Here is a 24966-nt window from a genome sequence, read left to right on the forward strand (position 1 = left end):
GCCACAGCTGGCTCTGTCACACCCACACTGAGCACCAGCCAGACACAGGGTGTTTCTCCTGGTGACACACTCAGTGTCTGCACACGGGCAGCAGCCACCAGGGTCCCCAGAACGGCTCCTCAGAGCACCCGTGACGCAGAAAAGTGGCTTGCTCTCGGGCCGGCACCCAGTGGGCTCGTGGGCAGGTGCCACGGGGGTGTACAAGCTAGCGCCCCCAGTATTGGCAGGAGGGTGTCTCTGAGCCCCCGCCTCGTCCGATGCTCCAAGCAGCTAGAATTCAATTCAGGAAGGAGGAGGCACTTCAGTCAACACCAACTGTAAACACCAGTTCATGTGCAACAACCGTTCTCTAGTTCAAGCAAAGCCAGGACCCACGCCCCGATTCAGCTTCCTCGCACCTGCCCCCCCCCACACCGCGGAGGAGAGGTGGGCACAGGTCCCAGCCACCAGCCACGGAGCCTGAGCCTGTCCCCTGCGCACGAGGCTCCTCTGTTCCTCGCCTGCTTGTCCCGACTCAGCCAGAGCTCCCATGTCCCTTAAGCGGGTCTTGGGTTTAGATGCCTCGATTTTAAGTTGGAAACATCTGAACCAGCACGCAATGCCCCCTCCCTGCGGCCCTGACCACCCCACGTCGACCGTGACGGCGTCCTGTGTGACCTCCCTGACGGCGCTCAGGGGCCCGAGGACGCCACCACCCTGGCCGGCCGGCCATCGCCTGGACCAGGCACGACGCCCGCACCCTCGCCCCGGGGGTCTCAGGCCCTCACTGCTCCTCTCCACACTCAGCGTGTGCACTTACGGGACAGGGAGTGGGTGCCCTTGGGCAGGTACTCCAGCAGGAGGGAGCTGTCATCCCCCAGCACGTCGGCCTTGAGGGACAGCAGGCTGTTCTTGCTCATGAGCGCCGCCCGCAGATTGGCCACCGCGGTGGCCTGCTGCAGCACCTCGTCCTTCTCGGGGGTGAGGGGCGGGCCTAAGTAGCTGGCTTCTGCCCCCAGGAGACCCTCGTCCATGTGGGCATAGAGGTCCGCCCTCTCCCCGCGGCTGTCGGAGCTGCTGGCCTCGGTGACGGTCAGGTCCGAATCTGGGGGAGGAAACAGAACGCGCCGGTCATTTCAAGAGCCTCCAAGAGGGAGTGGAGCCGGGCGATGAGCTCTGGACCACCCAGCTGCCCGTGAGGTCCATCCCATCCCGTCACGGATGTCAGTGACGGGATCCCAGGACACCCGAAGCCACCACGAAGGCCTCAGATGGGGGGTTCCACTTGGAACAGTGGTGGCCGCCCCCAGGATGTGGGGCAGGAGACCCCTCCAGCCTCCAGGTGCAGATCAGAGGCTGTGGTGAGTCGGGCAGGGTTTGCATCTCCGTGCACGCGTCAAACCACCGTGGGAGGACCGCTGACCTCAGTGCAACAAACCCACACGTCAGCAAACTGGCGGGATGCAGAGCGGTGACCTGCAGCCCAAAGCAAGAGTTTCCTAACAAAATGCGCAGAAACGCCCCGATGCCTGCTGTCCACCGAGAGTGAAACAAGCACCATCCGGAGCTGCGCTTCCGAAGTCCTGGCGTCTTTCTGCCGGGCACCCAGGTCACAGTGTGTGCCCCAAATATCTGGACGTCACATGTAGGACACACCTCCTCACATGAGGATAACACGGTTCAAACAGAACTGGAGAGGAACCGGTTCATCTAAAGGCCGGACAAGCACAGAATAGCGAATGAAAATGTCTCATAACAGGTTTCAGAACCTTTGAAAGGCTGAATCAGCACTGGTTCAGGCCTTGCACGTGGAAGTCCTGGGTTTGATTCCTGGCATGGGCACACAGGAGAAGCGCCCATCTGCTTCTCCAGCCTACCCCCTCTCACTTCTCTTTCTCTTTCTCTCTCTCTTCCCCTCCTGCAAGCCATGGCTCCACTGGAGCGAGTTGGCCCGGGTGCTGAGGATGGCTTCATGGCCTCCGCCTCAGGCACTAAAAAATGGCTCCAGATGCAAGGGAGTGATGGCCCCAGATGGACAGAGCATCGCCCCCTAGTGGGCTTGCCAGGTGGATCCTGGTCTGGGGCACAATTGGGGGAGTCTGTGTCTGCCTCCCCTCCTCTCACTGAATAATTTTTTTTTGAATAAATTTTTTTAAAAGGCTGAATCATATTCTGCTGTTTGAGTGAACCACATTTGTGTTTATCCATGCATCCATCCTGGACACTGTGGCTACCTCAGTAACTATGTATTTTGTAAATGGACGAATGAAATAAAAAAGGGAGGGGAGGAAGGAGAAAGGAAGGAAGGAAAGAAAAGCCTTCATTTGGCTGCAAAACCACTATAAACAAAGACCCGGTTCCTCGGAGCCCCAGAAAGTCTCAGAGCAGAAGCAGGGGTGGGGGTCACTCCAAGGACCAGGCTTGGATGTGAGGGCCATCTGGCTGTGACATCTGTCACCCCATTGATCGCCAGGGTTGATTCGGCTGATCTGGCTGGCTAGGCGGGTGTCCCCTTCCTCCCTCACCGCTCCATGTGCATCCTTCCCGAAGCTGCGCGCTCGGTCGAGGAGGACGACCTTCCCCGCTAGAGGAGAGGACTGTTCTTCGGTCAAGGGTGTACGAGTAGCTGCACTCCCCTGCTAGAACCTCCAAACCAGTCTCAAGGACCAGGCTTTCAGGAGCTTTTCACGGATAGCTAAGAAGTTGAATTAGTTCAGAATCAGCATTTCTATTCATTTTACACGTCGAGGGACAAAACACGCCAGTGGCGCCATTTTGTATTCTCAAGAGCACAAACCACATTCGACAGAAAGGCCGATGTTCCCTGTGAGCAGTCTGGGGACCTCAGGAAAGGGGAAGGCTGGCTTCCAGATGCCCCTCCCCCCAGGATGCGACCCCAAGCTGCACCCGGGCTGCACCTCAGGTCCCACACGGGCACAGCCCCACGTGACTCCCAGACTCACGCCTTACACCTAAATCCACAAACTGCCAGGAGAGCTCGGGAGAAACCACGGTGGCCTGTGTGACTGCAGCCAAAGGCTTCCCAAGTAGGACCCAAAACGCATGAGCCATGAAAGAAGAGGTTCACAAATTGAACGTAGTCAAAATTTAAAATGTGTGTTACTCCAAAGAAAGTATCAAGTAAAAAATGAGCCATAGAGTCTGACCAGGCGGTGGCGCAGTGGACAGAGCGTCGGACTGGGATGTGGAGGACCCAGGTTTGAGACCCCGAGGTCGCCAGCTTGAGCGAGGGCTCATCTGGTTTGAACAAAGCTCATCAGCTTGGACCCAAGGTCGCTGGCTCGAGCAAGGGGTCACTCGGTCTGCTAAAGGCCCACGGTCAAGGCACATATGAGAAAGCAATCAATGAACAACTAAGGTGTTGCAACGAAAAACTAATGATTGATGCTTCTAATCTCTCCACTCCTGTCTGTCTATCCCTCTCTCTGACTCTGTCTCTGTAAAAAAAAAAAAAAAAAAATGAGCCATAGTCTGACCAGGTGGTGGCGCAGTGGATACAGCATCGGACTAGGATGCAGAGGACCCAGGTTCAAAACACCGGGTTGGCAGCTTGAGCGTAGGATCATCCGGCTTGGGCACAAGGTCGCTGGTTGAGCATGGGATCACAGACATGAGCCTATGGTCACTGGCTTGAGCCCAAAGGTCACTGGCTTGAAGCTCAAGGTTGCTGGCTTGAGCAAGGGGTCACTTGTTCTGCTGTAGCCCCCACTTCCCGTCAAGGCACATATGAGAAAGCACTCAATGAACAACTAAGGTGCTGCAACTATGAGTTGATGCTTCTCATTTCTCTCCCTTCCTGTCTGTTTGTCCCTCCCTCTCTCAGGCTAAAAAAAAAAGAAAAAATGAACCAACGACTGAGAGAAAGTGTTTGCAAAACGCACACACGATGAAGGCCTTGTAATCAGAACGTACAAATGACTCTCAACTCAGCAATGAACGAACACAGCCCTGGCCCCACACATCCCTGATAGCCAACCAGCGCGTGAGAAGCTCAGCACCACAACCACAGCCCACGGCCACGCCACCCGCGCACTGGGCGTGACACCCAGGTCCGACCTGACGACCGCCCTGGACAGACACCGCACAAGGGCAGAGGGCCGACTGGCCCCCATGACGCCTGTCCTGGGATGTTCACCGCAGCTTTGTACGTCCTGGCCGAAGGTCTCCCAAGTAACCAAGTGCCCACCAACCGCTGAATGAATAAACAACTTGTGCTGCAGCCACAGACTAGAATAGAATTTGGCAGTAAAAGAATGACTTATTGATGTGCCCACAGCAACATGAATGAAACTCAAAGGCATGTGGAACATCACAGATGAGGAGACAGATGAGCGACTGCCAGGGTTTGGGGAAGGAAGCAACCAGGTCCCGTGTGGCGGGTGACACCCTGCCTGTCGGTGTGGCTGCGCCGGGCACTCAGGTCCTGGGTTGTATCAACATCAATATCCTGGTGGTGATTCTGACTGTAATTTTTTTTTTTTTAATTCAGTGAGAGAAGGGGAGGCAGAGAGACAGACTCCTGCATGTGCCCCAACCAGGATCCAACCGCAAGCCCACTAGGGGGCAATGCTCTGCCCCATCTGGGGCATTGCTCCATTGCTCAGCAACAGAGCTCTTCTTAGAGCCTGAAGCAGAGGCCATGGAGCCATCCTCAGCACCTGGGGCCAACTTGCTCCAATTGAGCCATGGCTGCAGGAGGGGAAGAGAGAGAGAGAGAGGAAGGAGAGAGAGAGAGAGAGAGAGAGAGAAGACGGGGGAGGGTGGAGAAGCAGATGATCACTTTTCCTGTGTGCCCTGACTGGGAATTGAACCTGGGACATCCACATGCCAAGCCAATGCTCTACCACTGAGCCAACCGGTCAGGGTCGATTCTGACTGTAATTTGCAAGATGAAGTCCCTGAGGGGAACCACACAGCAGTACATGGGATCTCGCTGTATTATTTCTTATAATTCATTCTTAATCTACAGTCATCTCAAAATGATGCCTCGTGTTTGTAGTCCTCAAGCTGGCCACTCTGGTGACCAGCTTGGCCAGAGCGGCTGTTTGGGGGTCCTGGGGCGTGGGGGCAGGGCTGACTGAAAGGGCAGGAGGGAACATTCCGGTGGTGGAAACGGTCTCTCTCCTGGTGACAGGGTGTAACATTTGTCAAAACCCATCATACTCACCCATGAGCGTGGTTAAGATGAAAAAGACAGACAACAGGCCACCCGACGGAGGACATGGAGCAGCCCAAACCCCTCTTGCATTCTTGGGATGGGAGATAGCGGGACCACTGATGAAAAAGTCTGGCAGCTTCTTAGGAAACTAAAGTCGGCCCTTTGTGTGCCTGAGACACTCCAGTGCCAGGTGTTTACTCAGGAGAAAGGAAAACACACATCCACAGGGCAGACCCACCAGCAGCGTTCACAGAAGCTTCATTCATGATAGTGAGAGTGGGCAACGGCCCCACGGCAGTTGACAAGAGGCCAGAGAAGCAAACATTGGTGTATTCAGGCAACAGAATATGCACCACAACCCAACGAGGTGTGCACCACGGGGACGCGGGGACGCGGGAAAGACACCGTGCTCTCTGCCCCCCGCTGCAGCCTCACAGCCTGGCCTGCCCGCGGCCCTGTTCTCCGTCGACCCAGAACACACCCAAGCCCTCCCTTGGAGCTTCCGCTGGGTGGGCTGTGACAGCACTGCCGCCCAGTCCTGTCCGGTGCCCCCCCGAATGGGAAAAGCAGCTACGCGTGCCACTCAGCAAAGACAAGGGCGAGTGCAGGCGGTGACTCCAGAGTGTGGCCCTGTCCACACACAAGCCACAGAGGTGTCAGCGCAGAAGGTGACGGGGCACGACCCGCTCTCGCTTGCTGAGGTCAGTGCCAGCCTGCCATGTCCTCCACCCACGGGTCCCTGTGCATTGCCCAAGGGTGCTGCTGTCCGGGTCAGGGGCACTGTGGCCGACAGGACTGACTCCTGGTCACCCGCTCACACGTGAAGGGAGAACGCTGGGGTGGGAGGGTGCAGTCAAACTCTCAGACTCTCGGGAAAAGGGCTGAACAGCAGCCTGCAGGTCTCGGGACGGTGTCTGTCGGGCTAGGTGCTGGAAGCAGGTCCAGTTCCAGCCCTTATGGACGGGCTGACGCATGTGGGGTCACTTTTCATTCAGGCCCCTTCCCCCCAAATACAAATATCTTACTAAGCAAGATGATTCTCTTCAACAGAGACAGCAGGGGGTGGGAGGGAAGGTAACCTCGTCTGGAAGTGGCCAGAGCACCTTCAGGATCTCCCGAAGCACCGGGAGCAGGCACGTCATCATCCCTCACGTTGCCAATCAGTCCGTGGAACCGACCTACAGGTGTTAGTTAACTCAGACAAACTCACGAGGTCCCAGCTTCCCCAAACAAGTCCTCCACGTCCCGCGTGGTGTGACAATCAGGCAGGGTGGCCCTCCCTTCCCACCTTTGAGGAGAGGACGAGAGGAGAGGCCACCAGTTTGGACCAGCACTTGCCTCAGCCTTAGGGATGAGCTCCCAGAGGCTGGGAACCTGTGACTCAGCCAAGGAGGGTTGCTGAGCTGCCTGTCCGTGCCCCGAGCAGGAGAGGGGCAGCTGGGCGTGGGTGGCCAGCTGGAAGCCTACCCAGGCCACCTTCACCCACCTGAAGCTGTTCCGTGGTTCCCACACATTCGTAAACTCCCACTGTGTTGTGGTCTCCGTGCAGATGCAAACGCTCACTTTACCAAACGCGCAGGCTTTACCCTAGCTGCAGAATGTCATGGTTGCGGCACCTCCTCGAGGGCTCTGAGCCATCCTCCGACTCACAGACAGGGGGATGAGGCCAGAGCGTGAGGAAGACCAGGGGACACGCCAGCCTGGCACAAGGTCTGCCCATACCCAGAACATTCCCACGGGCACACGTCCCTGCATGTCTCAATGCAACTTCCCACGAGCTGTCATCACATAAGGGGGATGCTGTAACTGGACGTGGTTTCTATGGACGTATCCCTGGAAGCTGCCAGGTTAGAATGCATTTAGCCTTTTGCTTGGGGAAAAAAAACCCACTCTAAACGCTAACAGGCCCCAGAACCACCACAGCTGAGGTAGGACACACAGAGACAGAGGGTCAGGGCAGGTGGGTGGCCTGCAGGGCTGGACACCTGAGTATCCACATCCAGCGCCCCAAACAACGTGCGGTAACCACGTGATGTGTTCCTATGGCAAAGGGCCTTGGAATAAAAAAGTACTTTTCTCTAAGATGCCGTGAGCCTTTAATAAAAACAAAGTGCCCTCCGCAGGAAACATAGATCACGCTTCCTGTCTCCAGCCCCGAGGCCGGGGCGGAGGACTGAGTGGACACCCGGAGCCAGGGAGACCGTCCCACGCCAACCCACAGCCTTGCGCCTTCGCCTTAGCAACTCGGAACAATTGAGCGGGAGCAGCTCACGGTTGCCTTGGTAACCCAAGGGATTTAAGACATTAACAAGAGTACATAGCCGAAATCACTTGTTGGATTCTAAAAACACCTTCTGCTCGACAAGTGCATTTAAAACATCAAACCCACAGGCTTAAGGGGGCGACTGCTTCTTCGTCTGTTGAGGGACTCGCTCATCATCTAAAGGCCACTAGCATCTCAGCCCCTGGGTGACAGGTGACTCACGACAGAGGCGAGGTCTGTCCGTACGCCTACCTCTGCACTGACGACCTCAGTGGGCTCTGCACGAAGCCTCTATCTCAGGGGTCGGGAACCTTTCTGGCTGAGAGAGCCATGAATGCCACATATTTTAAAATGTAATTTCGTGAGAGCCATACAACAACCTGTGTACGTTATGCATTATCCAATAAAAATTTGGTGTTGTCCCGGAGGACAGCTGTGATTGGCTCCAGCCACCTGCAATATGAACATGAGTGGTAGGAAATGAACGGATTGTAATACGAGAATGTTTTATTTTTTTTTTCATTTTTCCGAAGCTGGAAACGGGGGGAGGGGCAGTCAGACAGACTCCCGCATGCACCCGACCGGGATCCACCTGGCACGCCCACCAGGGGTTGATGCTCTGCCCATCTGGGGTGTTGCTCTGTTGCAACCAGAGCCATTCTAGTGCCTGAGGCAGAGGCCATGGAGCCATCCCCAGCACCCGGGCCATCTTTGCTCCAATGGAGCCTCGGCTGCGGGAGGGGAAGAGAGAGACAGAGAGGAAGGAGGGGGAGGGGTGGAGAAGCAGATGGGTGCTTCTCCTATGTGCCCTGGCTGGGATTCGAACCCGGGACTCCTGCATGCCAGGCCGACGCTCTACCGCTGAGCCAACCGGCCAGGGCCTGTTTTATTTATTTTTAAAAATATTTATTTATTTATTTATTTTTTACAGAGACAGAGAGTGACTCAGAGAGAGGGATAGACAAGGACAGACAGACAGGAATGGAGAGAGATGAGAAGCATCAATCATTAGTTTTTCATTGCGCGTTGCAACACCTTAGTTGTTCATTGATTGCTTTTTCATATGTGCCTTGACCGCGGGCCTTCAGCAGACCGAGTAACCCCTTGCTGGAGCCAGTGACCTTGGGTTCAAGCTGGTGGGCTTTTCCTCAAACCAGATGAGCCCACACTCAAGCTGGCGACCTCGGGGTCTTGAACCCGGGTCCTCTGCATCCCAGTCCAACGCTCTATCCACTGCGCCACTGCCTGCCTGGTCAGGCCTGTTTTATTTATTTATTTATTTATTTTTATTATTTTTTTAAACAGTTTCTTTTTTTTTATTTTATTTTATTTTATTTATTCATTTTAGAGGAGAGAGAGAGAGGGAGAGAGAGAGAGAGACAGAGAGGAGAGAGAGACAAGGGGGAGGAGCTGGAAGCATCAACTCCCATATGTGCCTTGACCAGGCAAGCCCAGGGTTTTGAACCGGCGACCTCAGCATTTCCAGGCCAACGCTTTATCCACTGCGCCACCACAGGTTAGGCCTGTTTTATATTTTTAACGTTATTTTTTTATTATTAAAGATCTGTCTGCGAGCCAGATGCGGCCATCAAAAGAGCCACATCTGGCTCAAGAGCCATAGGTTCCCGACCCCTGCTCTATCTGGTCCTTCACCAGGGACTGCTGCTTGTCAGGTGATAGAGCTGGTGGACGACCGGAACAGAGCTCGGAGCAGGTGGGGACACCACTGTCCTCTGCTCGCCTACAGCTAACAGGTGGCTTTTCCATCAGTTCACACATCTAGCCTTCTTCTGACTTAGTCTGGTTAAACCCCAATGGTTCTGGTGGGGGTGGGGCTGGGGGTGGGGGGGCTGCCTGTCGGGGACAACTGCAATTCTGGAGATATGTTTGGTTGTCACATCTAGAGAGTCGAAGCCAGAGATGCTGTTAACATCCCAGGATGTCCCCACACAGAGTCACCAGCCCAGGCTGAGATACCCTGGTCAACCCAGCTCCTAGGGAACATGCAGTGGACACAGTAACAATGAGACTGAGCACCAAGAATACTATAGGCTACAGTGTATCCTGGGCACCTGCTCAATGAATACAGAGTTGCAATTTGGGGATAAAGAGAAAGGTTGGAAAATGGAATTAGTGATGACTGCAGACAGTGTGAAAGTATTTAATACCAATGAACTGCACACTTAAAAAAAAAAAGTTAAAAGGCTGTAGTTTATGGTATGTGCATTTTATGATAGTAATAAAAGCTATGGTCTAGGGCGTGAGTCTTCCCACTAAGGAGAGCGGGCACGCCAGGGGCCCCAGGAAGCCTTCGGAGCAGGGGAGTGAGTGTCCCCAGCATCACGTGGCATGCTTAGCATTGATGACATTATTCAGGGCTTATGGCCCTATGGTTTGCTGCCTTCTGTCCATCTCTGCCCACTCACTCGGTTAATTTCTAACCGTCTTTCTGGAGAGGACCCCACAGCGGACACTTGTTAACAAGCCTCCATCCTGACCTGGACCAGCCCTCAGTGGTCCCTAACCCCTCACCACACCCCTCAAGTCCCCAGGGTGCTCATTCCTCCATCTGCCACTGAGAAAGGCTCCGTGTGGCTGTAATTACAACCAGGAGAAAGCACCTGATGGACGTTTAGTAAACATTTAATTTGCTATTGATTCATTGGGGAGACAGATACAAAGTATTGTCCTGAGCATGTGTGTGTGAGACCTGGCTCCACCTAGCCAAGCTTAGAGACCCCACTCCACCCCACCCCACCCCCCACACTGTGTGGTGACACCCAGTGGCTGTGAGCAAAACACATCAGGGGAAGCCACCAGTGTGAGCCCAGGAATGTGTCCCTTTGTCTACCAAAGGAGCAGCCACGGGGCCCCCACCCACAGTGTCTGAGCCCCGCCTGTGACAAAGAAAGGGCTTACTTGAGTCCCGGCTGCTGAAGGGCCAGCCAGACGACGTCAGGAAGGACGGCAGCGGGGAGCCCGCCCGGCTCTCGTCCTCCACCTGCTGCGTAATGTGCCGGACAGTCTCTTTGTTTTTCCGGTTCTTCCTCCGGCCTGTGGGCTGCCAGCCGTCCCCTCCGGTCTGCTCGGAGAAAGCGTTCTGTGTCGCACCGTCCCTGGCAGAGGGCGGCTCGCTGCCTCCGTAATGCGACGGGGAGATCTGCTCTTCCTTGATGCGCAGAGGCCCGTAGCCCACGTCACCGGGCCACAGCGGCTGCGAAGACAGGTCATCGGAGCCCTCGGCCTTGGGCTCCTGGTCCTCTTTGCCGTAGCTGCTTCCTCCCTCGTGGCAGCTGGCGATGGCCGAGTCTCCGGAAGAATTGGTGGGACTGGTCCGCCGAGCCAGCCACGGGGAGATGCTCCTTCCAGCCATGACGGCGGAGATGAGCGCGTCCGTGCTGCTGCCGGATGCAGCGCCCATCTCGAACTCCGAGAGCTCGTCCGAGGCGTCCGGCTTGATGCTGATGTCCAGCGCGGCCTTGATGAAGTCGTGGCAGGCCTGCACGATGTCCGTCATCTGCAGGAAGCTGGCCGCAGACATCACCTCAATGACATTCCGGCTGGTGAGGGCCAGGTGGGCGGAGTACATGAAGTCGATGATGGCCTTGAAGCCCTGGGCCGTGACGATGTCCAGGTGCGTGACCGTGGCCTGCTCCGATGTCTTCTGCACCTGGCAGTACAGCGTCTTGAAGTACCGGCTGCTGCCAAGCAGGACGTTCTTGTGAGCCTTGAAGACCTTGCCCTCGACCACGACACACACGTCGCACAGGACGCCGTGCTGCCTCTGCTCGTCCAGCTCACGCAGCAGGTGCCGGTAGTGGGACGCGATTTCCATATCTTCCTTCCGGTTGTTCATTGGGAAACCTTGGTGTTGCCTCTTCTACAGACTCTGCGGGGACAAGAAGGCACAGTTACCCACACGGTCGACAGGACATGCCAGGCGGTCTGGCGGCGTGCGCGGGAAGAAGGTGATGTGCCCACGCGGTGCAGGGTGCAGGACCCACCAGCGGCCTGCCCACCATCGGGAAGGGCTTACCACCCTCACAGTGTCCACCCTCACAGTGACCACCCTCACAGTGTCCACCCTCACAGTGACCACCCTTACTGTGGACACCCTCACAGTGACCACCCTCACAGTGTCCACCCTCACAGTGTCCACCTTCACAGTGTCCACCCTCACAGTGACCACCCTCACAGTGGACACCCTCAAATTGACCACCCTCACAGTGTCCACCCTCACAGTGTCCACCCTCAGTGACCACCCTCAGTGTCCACCATCACAGTGACCACCCTCACAGTGTCCACCCTCACAGTGTCCACCTTCACAGTGTCCACCCTCAAGTGACCACCCTCACAGTGGACACCCTCACAGTGACCATCCTCAGTGTCCATCCTCACAGTGACCACCCTCACAGTGGACACCCTCACAGTGGACACCCTCACAGTGTCCACCCTCACAGTGACCACCCTCACAGTGACCACCCTCAGTGTCCACCCTCACAGTGACCACCTCACATTGTCCACCCTCACAGTGACCACCCTCAGTGTCCACCCTCACAGTGACTACCCTCACAGTGTCCATCCTCACAGTGACCACCCTCACAGTGACCACCTTCAGTGTCCACCCTCACAGTGACCACCCTCACAGTGTCCACCCTCACAGTGGACACCCTCACAGTGTCCACCCTCACAGTGTCCACCCTCACAGTGACCACCCTCACAGTGGACACCCTCACAGTGTCCATCCTCAGTGACCACCCTCACAGTGTCCACTCTCACAGTGACCACCCTCACAGTGACCACCCTCAGTGTCCACCCTCACAGTGACCACCTCACAGTGTCCACCCTCACAGTGTCCACCCTCACAGTGACCACCCTCACTGTGGACACCCTCACAGTGACCACCCTCACAGTGTCCACCCTCACAGTGACCACCCTCAGTATCCACCCTCACAGTGTCCACCCTCACAGTGGACGCCCTCACAGTGACCACCCTCACAGTGTCCACCCTCACAGTGTCCACCCTCACAGTGACCACCCTCACAGTGGACACCCTCACAAACCACCCTGTGTCCATCCTCACAGTGACCATCCTCACAGTGGACACCCTCACAGTGGACACCCTCACAGTGTCCACCCTCACAGTGTCCACCTTCACAGTGTCCACCCTCACAGTGTCCACCCTCAGTGACCACCCTCACAGTGTCCACCCTCACAGTGACCACCCTCAGTGTCCACCCTCACAGTGTCCACCCTCACAGTGGACGCCCTCACAGTGACCACCCTCACAGTGTCCACCCTCACAGTGACCACCCTCACAGTGGACACCCTCACAGTGTCCACCCTCACAGTGACCACCATCACAGTGTCCACCCTCACAGTGACCACCCTCACAGTGACCACCCTCAGTGTCCACCCTCACAGTGTCCACCCTCACAGTGTCCACCCTTACTGTGGACACTCTCACAGTGACCACCTCACAGTGACCACCCTCACAGTGTCCACCCTCACAGTGACCACCCTCACAGTGACCACCCTCAGTGTCCACCCTCACAGTGACCACCCTCAGTGACCACCCTCAGTGTCCACCCTCACAGTGACCACCCTCACAGTGTCCACCCTCACAGTGTCCACCTTCACAGTGTCCATTCTCACAGTGACCACCCTCACAGTGGACACCCTCACAGTGTCCATCCTCACAGTGACCACCCTCACAGTGACCACCTTCAGTGTCCACCCTCACATTGACCACCCTCACAGTGTCCACCCTCACAGTGGACACCCTCACAGTGTCCACCCTCACAGTGTCCACCTTCACAGTGTCCACCCTCACAGTGGACACCCTCAGTGTCCATCCTCACAGTGACCACCCTCACAGTGACCACCCTCAGTGTCCACCCTCACAGTGTCCACCCTCACAGTGGACACCCTCACAGTGACCACCCTCACAGTGACCACCCTCAGTGTCCACCCTCACAGTGACCACCTCACATTGTCCACCCTCACAGTGGACATGGATCCGCGGCAGTAACCGACATACACGACAATCTCTCAGAACGAAGAGCAAATAGTCCAGAAACCAGGAAAATGCCCATCAGGAAGTGATGCGAATTTCTTACACAAACGGAAAAGAAATCTAAACTAATGATACCCTGAATAGATTAATCTGCTGCAGAAACGCGGGAGACACATGCCCCGTCCCGGGGAAGCTTGGGAGGGCAGCTGCATTTGCGTTTCAGCTGAAAAGTCTCTCGGCATCAGGAAGATGTTTGCGGGCTGTGGCCCACCTTGCCGGAGCAGAAGAGTGGCCGCCTGATGACCAGCTGCCCAGCTGCTGTTTAGCAGCTCTGACCCCCAAAACGGAAGCACCCTGAGCAGCAAAGCCGGTCACGTCATATAACTGCCATCAAGTGAGTGCACACTCGAGACTACATCAAGCACCTGCCCTGCCTGGTGGAGTGCGCCATCTAACAGAGGTACCCCTGGTCTCAGGGCACACCGCTGTTCAGGGCACACACACCTACGGACACATGCCCGGGGATGCACGTGACCACACAGGCCACATAACGCAGGGGTTCCAGCGAGGGCCTGTCTTGTCTGGACGGGCAACCCCGCCTGGTGCTTCTGGTGCCATTTCCAACTACAGACGCTTCACGGGTAAAGGCCAAATAAATCACCACATTGCAAAATGCACAGGAGCCATGACACGTGAAGACTGCTGCGAATATATTTTGCTTGCTGCATTGTGTGTTCAAAGTCTTAATTCTGGGAGCAGGATCGGGTAACTATCCCCTTCGTCCCTAAGGAGTTCTGCCAGGAAGGCAATTTTTTTTCTAATAAAAATGTAAAACACTGGCACAGTGGATAGGACATCGACCTGGAATGCTGAGGTCGCCGGTTCAATGCCCTGGGCTTGCCTGGTCAAGGCACATATGGGAGTTGATGCTTCCTGCTCCTCCTTCCTTCTCTCTCTCTCTCCTCTCTCAAAGTGAATAAATAAAATCTTAAAAAAAAATGTAAAACAGCAAATGGATGCAACTTAGACCTCACACCCCTGTTCCGTCCGGGCGAGCATCAGTCCGGGCAGGTACTCGGGACCCCGTGGTGCAGTCATCGTCACACTCAAGAACTTGGAACAGCTCCCAAGATACAAACGTTCTTCTCAACCATCACCAGACTTCACTTCCCCTTCTTACTTCTGACTTTTAATCTCTGCCTTGTGGTGAGGCTTCATTTAAAACTTATTTAAATTTTCCTCAAAACGTAACTTCACACACAAACATTGTTTCACAAGTGGGAGCAAGACACCCTTAAGTGCTAGAACCAAACCATCTGATCCTGGTCACCAGAGGCCCAGCAGCGCCCCACAGACAGCCTCACGGGGAAGCTCTGAGCTGAGTTTTACCTGACTGCTCTAAAAACTGCTCGTTACAATTATTTTAGTGAGATGATTTTTTTTTTTTTTTTTGCATTTTTCCGAAACAGGGAAGCAGTCAGACAGACTCCTGCATGCGCCCCACCGGGATCCACCTGGCACGCCCACCAGGGGGCCATGCTCTGCCCATCTGGGGTATTGCTCTGTTGCAACCAGAGCCATCCTAGAGCCTGAGGCAGAGGCCACAGAGCCATCCCCAGCGCCCGGGCCAACTTTGCTCCAGTGGAGCCTTGGCTGTGGGAGGGAAAGAGAGAGACAGAGAGGAAGGAGAGGGGGCGGGTGGAGAAGCAGATGGGCGCTTCTCCTGTGTGCCCTGGCTGGGAATCGAACCCGGGACTCCTGCACACCAGGCCGATGCTCTACTGCTGAGCCAACCGGCCAGGGCCTTTAGTAAGATTTAAAAAAAAGAAAAACAGGCCACATTTTGAATGAACATGACACAAAGAAGTTACACAGAGGCAGAACGCGGGAAGATGCTCGACGTGGTCAGCCCTCAGAGAAACAGATGAAAACTACAGCGAGACACCTCCACGCTCCCGTCACAACTGGGAAGAGTGACCACACCACTGTCCACGAGGACATGGGGCCCCTGCGCCCCTCGCTCTGCTGCTGGAAATGTACCACGGAGCAGGCACTTTGGGGAAACGGCTTGGCGGTGTCTTCAATGCTGAGCAAACTCCCTAGGACCTGACAGTTCCGATGCCAGGAACCCACGCGGGGGATGTGGAAACACAGACCCTCACAAGGACTTACAGAAACGTGCCTAGTGGATTTCTTGCTAACAGCCAGAAATCTGGAAAATCCAAACATGCAAAGAGGTTTATCCCTACGGCGGACACGCTCGGGAGGAAAGCGTCCACGTGCCTCTGGTCAAGGCGTCCACGTGCCTCTGGTCCAGGCGTCCACGTGCCTCTGGTCAAGGCGTCCACGTGCCTCTGGTCCAGGCGTCCATGTGCCTCTGGTCCAGGCGTCCACGTGCCTCTGGTCAAGGCGTCCATGTGCCCCTGGTCAAGGTGTCCACGTGCCTCTGGTCAAGGTGTCCACGTGCCCCTGGTCAAGGTGTCCACGTGCCTCTGGTCCAGGCGTCCATGTGCCCCTGGTCAAGGCGTCCACGTGCCTCTGGTCAAGGCGTCCACGTGCCTCTGGTCAAGGCGTCCACGTGCCTCTGGTCAAGGCGTCCACGTGCCCCTGGTCAAGGCGTCCACGTGCCTCTGGTCAAGGCGTCCACGTGCCTCTGGTCCAGGCGTCCACGTGCCTCTGGTCCAGGCATCCACGTGCCTCTGGTCAAGGCGTCCATGTGCCTCTGGTCAAGGCGTCCACGTGCCTCTGGTCAAGGCGTCCATGTGCCTCTGGTCCAGGCGTCCATGTGCCCCTGGTCAAGGCGTCCATGTACCCCTGGTCCGGACACCCTCACCTGCCCCCACTCCTGAGTTTGTCTCAATGTCCCTTCCACACACACGAGTGCATCTCAGAATTATGCTGCAGAAAGAAGCCAGGCGAATGGGAGCATGGATGATCCTCTTTCTGTGAAAGACTAGAAAATACAGCCTCGTCTACCAGGAAGGCTAAAGTCAGTGGTAGGCTGGGCTGGGCTGGGCAGAGGGGTGCATTCCCAAGGGCTCGGGGGGCTTCCGGTGAGGGGTGCCTTCTACCTGGTGCTTCCACAGGTGTGTGCAAACTCACTGCTCACAGCTTTCTAAATGACAAGTTTTTTCATGTAAATTATACCTCAATCAAGTTTATCAGAATCCATTTTTGTGAAAATATTCTTGCTCATTGACATTTGTTGTGGGTTGACTACTGTCCCTCACAATTCATTTGCTGAAGTCCTAACCCCCAGGACCTCAGAAAGTGACCTTATTTGGAATAGGGTCATTGCAGATGTAACTGATTCAGATGAAGTCACTGGGGTGGCTCTAACCCCAGGTGACTGGTGTCCTAACACAAAGGGAAATTTGCACCCGTGAACACGGAGATGGTGCTGTGGGTCAAGAAACCACTAGAAACGGCAGAATCCCAGGACAAGGCCGTCTCAGTCCCTTCTGAGGGAAGGGACCCTGTGACACCTTGACCTTGGGCTTCTGGCCTCCAAGACAGGGAGAGAACAAATCTCTGTTATTTAAGGCAGTGGCCGTGTGGTTCCTTGTCAGGAGACCCCGGGACACTCACACACCGTCTTATCTACCAAGGAACACCACTGAGGCCAGCAGGGTAATTCTCTGTGTAGGAAAAACACTGGGGCCATCTTTGCCAAGAGAAATCACCCTCTGTGAACCCCGGGTTTCCCCGGCAGAAGCCAGGCAGCCCTGAAACCCAGCTCTGCCCTCGCTGTGCCAGGGCTGTTTCCCATGCTGACATGTTCGGAAGGTTCACCACGTGCTAAAATACAAAACGAAACAAAAACCCGGAAGGTTAAGACACCAAGGATCATATATCCCTTTATAAATCTAACTTGTATACATTGTATTGTTATTCCTAGTCATGGTTACATGTCAAAATTTAAAACGGAGCTCCTGACCAGAAAGAAACTCTCCAAACCTGTCAACAAAAGTCGTCTTCAGGTGGCGAGGTAGGAAGCGGTGCCCCCCCCCCCCGCTCCGCTGAATTTTCTCTAGTGGACACAAATGGACACTGTTGGTTGCTGAACGTGACATCACCCAACTGTAGCCAGGGTGACCTCAAAACGCAGACCTGCCTGACCAGGCGGTGGCACAGTGGATGGAGCATCAGACTGGGACGCAGAGGACCCAGGTTCGAGACCCCGAGGTCGCCAGCTTGGGCGCGGGCTCATTTGGTTTGAGCAAAAGCTCACCAGCTTAGACCCAAGGTCGCTGGCTCCAGCAAGGGGTCACTCGGTCTGCTGAAGACCCGCGGTCAAGGCACATATGAGAAAGCAATCAATGAACAACTAAGGTGTTGCAACGCACAATGAAAAACTAATGATTGATGCTTCTCATCTCTCTCCATTGCTGTCTGTCTGTCTCTGTCTATCCCTCTCTCTGACTCACTCTCTGTCTCTGTGAAAAACAAAACAAAACAACGCAGACCTGTGACCGTGGCCGGCCTGCTGCTGGCCCTTTGGTCAGGGGCTCAGCCAGCCCTGCCCCATTCTCACTGCTGCTCCTTCCTCCCTGCTGCTCTGGCCTCTTTCGGTTCCTTGGCCACCATCCGCCTGGAGCACCTTCCCTGCCTGCTCACATGTCACTTCCTCTCTGTGCACCCCCACCCTGACCACACAGGGCCCACCATCCTGTCCAAACACCATGGGGCGTCCCCTCCCCGCCAACCTCACGTCGCATGGCTGTGCACCCCAACGGAACCAATCTCTTAACTGTAGGAGAATTCCAGGGTGCTGTCCGCATCACACGTTAGCCCAGTCCGCCTACATGTCAGCCCTGGACGTGCACAGAAGCCTGGTCCAACTCTGAGGACACCACCTTCCTGCCTAGACAGGGCATTCCCCAAGGGCTGGGCCAGAGCAGGGTGACTCCAGGTCAGCACAAAGGTGCTTTGGGAGCATTCGGGGAGGAGCTGGGTTGAGGACCGGTCCCAGAAAGGGGTACAGACAAGTCAGGTGAAGGCAGGAGGTAGTCAGAGGATGGGCCAGCACCCTGGGACTCAGGACCTTGGGCAGCCCCTCCCACTCAGACCCTGGCCTAGGATCGAGCCAGTCCCAGCCCAAACCTTGAGAAGCAGCATCCACTCTACAGTTATGGGTCTGTGCCCAGCTGCTCACTGCAGGAGCAGAGACCCGAGCTGGTGTGGAGAGAAAGGCTTGGACACCCAGCATCCAAGCTGAGAGGTGCCATACTCCTGAGAAACCCACCCTGACCATTCCAGCTCAGCCCCAAGACTGCGGCCCCGCCCAACATCACTTGGGCAGAAGAACCGCCCCGTTGAGCCCAGCTGGCCATAGAGCCTTGAGACAATGAGCCTGGGTCTCGGGATGGCGGGATATGGCAGGGGGAGGACAAGTGACCATGGGACAAGGCAGGGCCAGCAAGAGACCCTGTAACCAGCTGGGTGCCAGGCTGCTCAAGGATTCTGCTAGGCCTTTGAGAGGTGGGGACACCAGCCACCAAGAAGGGGAATCCAGAGGCCAGCACTTTGAAGGGAGACAGATGACCACCTCAGGCCTGAGGCACCCTAATTCAGGTTCTAGCACACTGGAGAGGGGTCTGTGGTCCTGGACACAGCAAAGGCAGGGCCCAGAGGCCTCTGTGAGTCCACCTGAGCGCTGAGTCACCGCCGCGGCTCTGTGAACTTCCCGTTTCTCTGCTTCCATTGGTGGGAAGTTGGTCTGGGGGAATTTCTTTGCTTTATGAGTTGGGAGAGAGAAAGGGGAAGAAGTCACCTCTGCACAAGCATGCCCAGGCCCCTCCTGCTGCATTCCGTCCAGACTGGACCTCTGGTCTTTAAACCACGCTTGATCTTAACGGGAGCGACACTCCTGTTAGCTCATCCGGGTGATGCACGAAGCTTCGGCAACACGGACGTGCTCATTCAACGGGGCAGATCTGCAAAGGCAAGTTCTGTGGGACATTGCCGCCTCTTCCAGGAAGCCTCTGGTGCTCCCCCCTCCCTCCGCCCCGCATCTGGGAGCCTCAGGGCAGGACCCACACATCTCAAGGCTGAACAGGCTCAGTGCTCACTCTTGGAGTCAACAGAACTGTAGGACCGTTTTTTGCATTAAACCTGCAACCTTACATTTATTTCACACTCAAGAAACATGTTTTAAACGCCCCGCATCACATGCTGGGAGAAGTAGGAAGAAGACAGCCAATTTCCTGATCCCGGGACGTGGGCTTGATGGTGGGCGGTGAGACCGTGTGACCCTTTGTGACGTCCCAGCTCCAAGCCACCAGGGGACGAGACAGTTCAGAGCATGACACCACCACATGAGGGCCCTGATGTTCTGGTCAGTCACAGCTCACAGCAATGTGTGTGTGGGGGGGGGGGGGCGTACAGAATTCTTCCACACCGTGGGCCAAATAGGGTTTCCCAAAAAAAGGCACGTTGACGTTCCAAAGCCACCTGTGAATGTGACCTTATTTGGAAACCGGGTCTTCGCAGATTTAACCAAGCTAGGATGAGGTCATAACCCAATAGGACTGTGTCTTTATAAAAAAGGGGAAATCTGAGCCCAGACGCAGGAAAAGGCCACGTGAAGATGGAGGCACAAGGGAGGGATGTGGCCGGTGATGTGCCCAGGGGCCAGGGACACCTGGACAGCTGAGAGAGGCGGGAAGGACTCTCCCTGACCAGGGACTCGGGAGGGAGCGGCCTGCCCACCTTGAATTCGATTTCTGGCTCCCAGAATGGTGACATTTCTGTTGTGGCCCCCGTTACAGAAGCCCTAGGCAAAGTCGCACATCAATCAACTTCAGGATGTTTTTTCTTAAAAAGCTAACAGGGTTATAACAAGGAAGAAAAGCCATTTCTGTGCATTTTAAATCGGAGGAATCCTATCCCTTGAAAAGTTAACCCCAAACGCCGAGGCTCCTGCCTGCAAGAGGGTGTCATCTTCTCCAGATTTTTTATTGGAGGGGGGGGAACACTTTCCAACCCACGAAGAGTTGCAAGAATAACTCAAGACAATCCCGGAGCCAACACCACCACTTGTTAGCATTCTGCCACACTGTTTTTGTGTCAAGTAATGTTTAATCAGTCGCTTTGTTCTTAAAAGCTCTATCCTTTGAAAACAAGAGAAGCCGCCAGTGAAGTGAGATACTATGTGTAAAACAGGCTGGGCAGCTGCTATCACGGGCCTGGACTCCGGTGCAACCCGAGTCACACCTCTGCTCTGGTGTCCAGCAGTCTCAGAACGTCCCCTTTCACTTCTGCAAGAGCATAGGCATCCCATGGTCACCCTTGCTGGAGGCTGCATAGAAACGAGGACAGGGTGGGGCGGGGGGGGGGGTGAACAGGAACGCCCTGAGCTGTGGCCATGACCTTCCACAGGCAGAGCCTGTCTGCACCGCTCGGGTTCCTGTCCGCATCAACGTTAACCACACAGCCAGGCCCACAGCTGTCCAGCCTGTAAACAGGTCACACGGGTCCTTGGCACCCCCACGGCAGATGAGGGAACCTCTGAGCAAGGGGGATGCGCTTAGCACCAGCTGGGGGCACCAGCCAGGTGCAGGGGGGCCTGAGGCAGGGACGTGTGATGGGTCACGAGGCCAAGGTGGGGCAGACCGGGCCAGAAGTGGACCCCAGCATGGGAGTCGCCAGGACTCACGAGGATCCAGCCCAGCCCAGCCCCAGCTCAGAGGACCCTGTGGGGAGGGCCCAGTTCTCCCTCCCTCCCCGGTCGGAGTTCAGGCTTGGAACCCAGGGGAGGTCTGAGAGGTTCAGGGGACCTCGTCCCGCTTGCTTGCTGAGTTACAGACAGAGCCGCCCCCTGGGAAAGCCCCTCTGTGGAGTGCTAGGCTGGGACGGGCCCAGCAGCTTGAAGAAACGAAACTCCGTGATTCTTGAGGAAAGAAGTGGTCGTGCAGGGGATGCACCGGGGAGGGTGCCTGGTGCTCTGGGGGCCGCAGGGCACACGGGGGGCTCCCCGCGTCTGCCCTGGGTCCCCACAAGTGGCCACAGAGCGCCGAAGGAAACAGCCCTGAAAGTGCCCACGCAGCCAGCAGTCACCAGGGAGGGGACCTCACCTGCCCTCGGTCCCCCACCAGACCCAGGTCCCTCCTGGTGGCTCCACCGTCTTCAGGTCCCTGCTGTGCAGGAAGTGCCCGCACCGAGGTCGGGGGTTGGGGGTCAGGGGTCGGGGTCAGGGATCGGGGGTCAGGGGTCAGGGCTCAGGGTTGTCAGGTTATGCTGGGCCAGTGCAGGTGCATGCCACAGCCCTGGATGGGGGGGGGCTGAGAGCTGACACATGGAAGGTCTCACCGGGTGTTACTGAGCCCCTTGTCCCGCCTCTTCTGCTTTTATTTTATTTTTTCTTTTATTTTTTTTTTTCATTTTTCTGAAGCTGGAAACAGGGAGAGACAGTCAGACAGACTCCCGCATGCGCCCGACCGGGATCCACCCGGCACGCCCACCAGGGGCGGTGCTCTGCCCCCCAGGGGGCGATGCTCTGCCCATCCTGGGCGTCGCCATATTGCGACCAGAGCCACTCTAGTGCGTGAGGCAGAGGCCACAGAGCCATGCCCAGTGCCCGGGCCATCTCTGCTCCAATGGAGCCTTGGCTGCGGGAGGGGAAGAGAGAGACAGAGAGGAAAGCACGGCGGAGGGATGGAGAAGCAAATGGGCGCTTCTCCTGTGTGCCCTGGCCGGGAATCGAACCCGGGTCCTCCGCACGCTAGGCCGACGCTCTACCGCTGAGCCAACCGGCCAGGGCCCTCTTCTGCTTTTAAAGTCCAAGTTAAACCTGTGACGATGTGAAACGTTAAAGGTGTCTGGGCCTAAAAAAAAAAAACCTTAAGATGGCGGCGGCGCTCAACCAGGGGACCCCAAAGTGCCCGTCCCCCTGGAGTGCAGAGGCCGCCGTGGTCAGTGGGTCCCAGACTCCATCCACCCAGGAAACCACCGAAAACTCTAACTTGCTCGAAGGTGCTGCTGGCTCTGCTGTGTAGAACAGCAGAAAAAAAGAAACACCCGAAGTCTGGATGGGGAAACTGTGACATAGTAAAACCAGAGCTCCACCTCGCAGAGCAATAAGACAATCAGACGCCGTTCCAGTTGATGCTGAGAAGTTTAAGAGGAAACAACGGGCAGAAGCCCCAGCAAAGAACACAAGCCCTGGGGCAGGTGCTCAAATTCCCTCTGCCCCCAAAGCCAGATTCCTATTCATAAAACCCGAAGGTAAAGCCGTGGGCGCTTGTGTGGGGCAGGACGGCCCCGAGGGGACCAGGCGTCCAGGAGGGCAGGACGGGCCTGAGGGGAGCAGCGTCCAGGAGGGCAGGACGGGCCTGAGGGGACAGCGTCCAGGAGGGCAGGATGGGCCTCAGGGGACCGGGCGTCCAGGAGGGCAGGATGGGCCTGAGGGGAGCAGCGTCCAGGAGGGCAGGACGGGCCTGAGGGGAGCAGCGTCCAGGAGGGCAGGACGGGCCTGAGGGGACCAGCGTCCAGGAGGCAGGACGGGCCTGAGGGGAGCAGCGTCCAGGAGGGCAGGACGGGCCTGAGGGGAGCAGCGTCCAGGAGGGCAGGACGGGCCTGAGGGGAGCAGCGTCCAGGAGGCAGGACGGGCCTGAGGGGACCAGCGTCCAGGAGGCAGGACGGGCCTGAGGGGAGCAGCGTCCAGGAGGGCAGGACGGGCCTGAGGGGACCAGCGTCCAGGAGGGCAGGACGGGCCTGAGGGGAGCAGCGTCCAGGAGGGCAGGACGGGCCTGAGAGGACCAGGCGTCCAGGAGGGCAGGACGGCCCCGAGGGGACCAGGCGTCCAGGAGGGCAGGACGGGCCTGAGGGGAGCAGCGTCCAGGAGGGCAGGACGGGCCTGAGGGGACAGCGTCCAGGAGGGCAGGATGGGCCTGAGGGGACCGGGCGTCCAGGAGGGCAGGACGGGCCTGAGGGGAGCAGCGTCCAGGAGGGCAGGACGGGCCTGAGGGGAGCAGCGTCCAGGAGGCAGGACGGGCCTGAGGGGACCAGCGTCCAGGAGGCAGGACGGGCCTGAGGGGAGCAGCATCCAGGAGGGCAGGACGGGCCTGAGGGGACCAGCGTCCAGGAGGGCAGGATGGGCCTGAGGGGACAGCATCCAGGAGGGCAGGACGGCCCCGAGGGGACCGGGCGTCCAGGAGGGCAGGACGGGCCTGAGGGGACCGGGCGTCCAGGAGGGCAGGATGGGCCTGAGGGGACAGTGTCCAGGAGGGCAGGATGGGCCTGAGGGGACAGTGTCCAGGAGGGCAGGATGGGCCTGAGGGGACCGGCGTCCAGGAGGGCAGGATGGGCCTGAGGGGACAGCATCCAGGAGGGCAGGATGGCCCCGAGGGGACCGGGCGTCCAGGAGGGCAGGACGGCCCTGAGGGGAGCAGGCGTCCAGGAGGGCAGGACGGGCCTGAGGGGAGCAGGCGTCCAGGAGGGCAGGACGGGCCTGAGGGGAGCAGGCGTCCAGGAGGGCAGGACGGCCCTGAGGGTACCAGCGTCCAGGAGGGAGCTCGCAGCATAAATAAGGGGAAACACAGACTTACACCTTTTCACTCCTATCTGGAGCCCAGCATGTGTGGGGACACCACGGGGTGGGGGGGCTCTGTGACTGTTTCTCACAGACTCTCCCGACAGGAGAGCGAATGTCCCAGAACCCCCAGGAGCGGTGAGAGCCCACTGGGGCGGCCCATGGCAGCCACTGTCTCCTCTAGGACCACAGAGCAGGGTCTCCACCAGTAGAGAACACAGACTGTTCCTTCCTCAGCCCCCTGAGTCGCGGGGCACGGAGAGACCGCCAAAGCTCCGGTCCCCAGACCGACTTCTAGAGATCAAGGGGAAAGTGTCCCCCAGGAGCCCCTGGGAGAAGCCGCACCCCCAAGGCTGCCGCAGGGGCCCCAGGACAGGCCTGCCCTTTGTGCTATTACTTGGGTGTGTTGAGTGCCACATGGTGACAGAGCACCAAGGAAAGGGTTCCTAAGTTTTTGAAGAGTTTGCTTCAATAGCTGCCACCCTTCATTTTCCTGTGACCCTTGGAGGAAGCGTGGAAGACGCCATTCAGAAAAGGGGGCCACAGGCAACCAATGAGCACACAAGGAAGTGGAACAACTAAGTGGAGCAAGTGGATGCCTCTCTCCTCCCCCCGCCCCCCCATGCCTCTCCTCTCTCTCTCTCTCTCTTTCAAATCAATGTAAAAAAATTTAATTTAAAAATATTTTTAAAAGAAATAAAACTGGCCACAAGTCTCACCAGCTGCCTGGGGGGACACCAGGCTCTGATGGTGACCTGATGGGGCCCCGCCTCCCCTCCCCCCAGGCCGCACCTTAGCTCACCCCCCCTCCCGAAAGGCCTGGTCCCCATCGCCCCTTCTCCAGGCTGCTGAAGCTTTCTCCACCTGCCTCTGCTTTGTCACTTCCCCTGCGGGGGGACCACTATCTGCGGAGCAAGGACCTTGCTGGCTGTTGTGTCCCAGACCCAGAGCCCTGCTTGGCACAGGTGCCACGCTGAGTGCAGGCTTGCTGGGCACTG

The 24966-nt window shown here is 57.0% G+C and overlaps 1 protein-coding gene across 1 annotated transcript in view; it reads right to left on the reverse strand.

Annotated features, from left to right (window-relative positions):
• ZBTB46 (zinc finger and BTB domain containing 46) overlaps positions 1-24966 on the reverse strand; it is a 48887-nt gene that overhangs the window by 15615 nt on the left and 8306 nt on the right. Inside the window, exons 2-3 of the mRNA XM_066236433.1 lie at positions 10341-11310; positions 800-1084 (exon numbers count right to left, since the gene is read on the reverse strand). Coding sequence (XP_066092530.1) covers positions 800-1084; positions 10341-11277 — 1222 coding nt within the window. The 5' untranslated portion in view covers positions 11278-11310. The remainder of the gene's footprint in view (positions 1-799; positions 1085-10340; positions 11311-24966) is intronic.

This window comes from Saccopteryx bilineata, chromosome 6 (genome assembly GCF_036850765.1).
Source record: "Saccopteryx bilineata isolate mSacBil1 chromosome 6, mSacBil1_pri_phased_curated, whole genome shotgun sequence".
Taxonomy (NCBI): Eukaryota; Metazoa; Chordata; class Mammalia; order Chiroptera; family Emballonuridae; genus Saccopteryx; species Saccopteryx bilineata.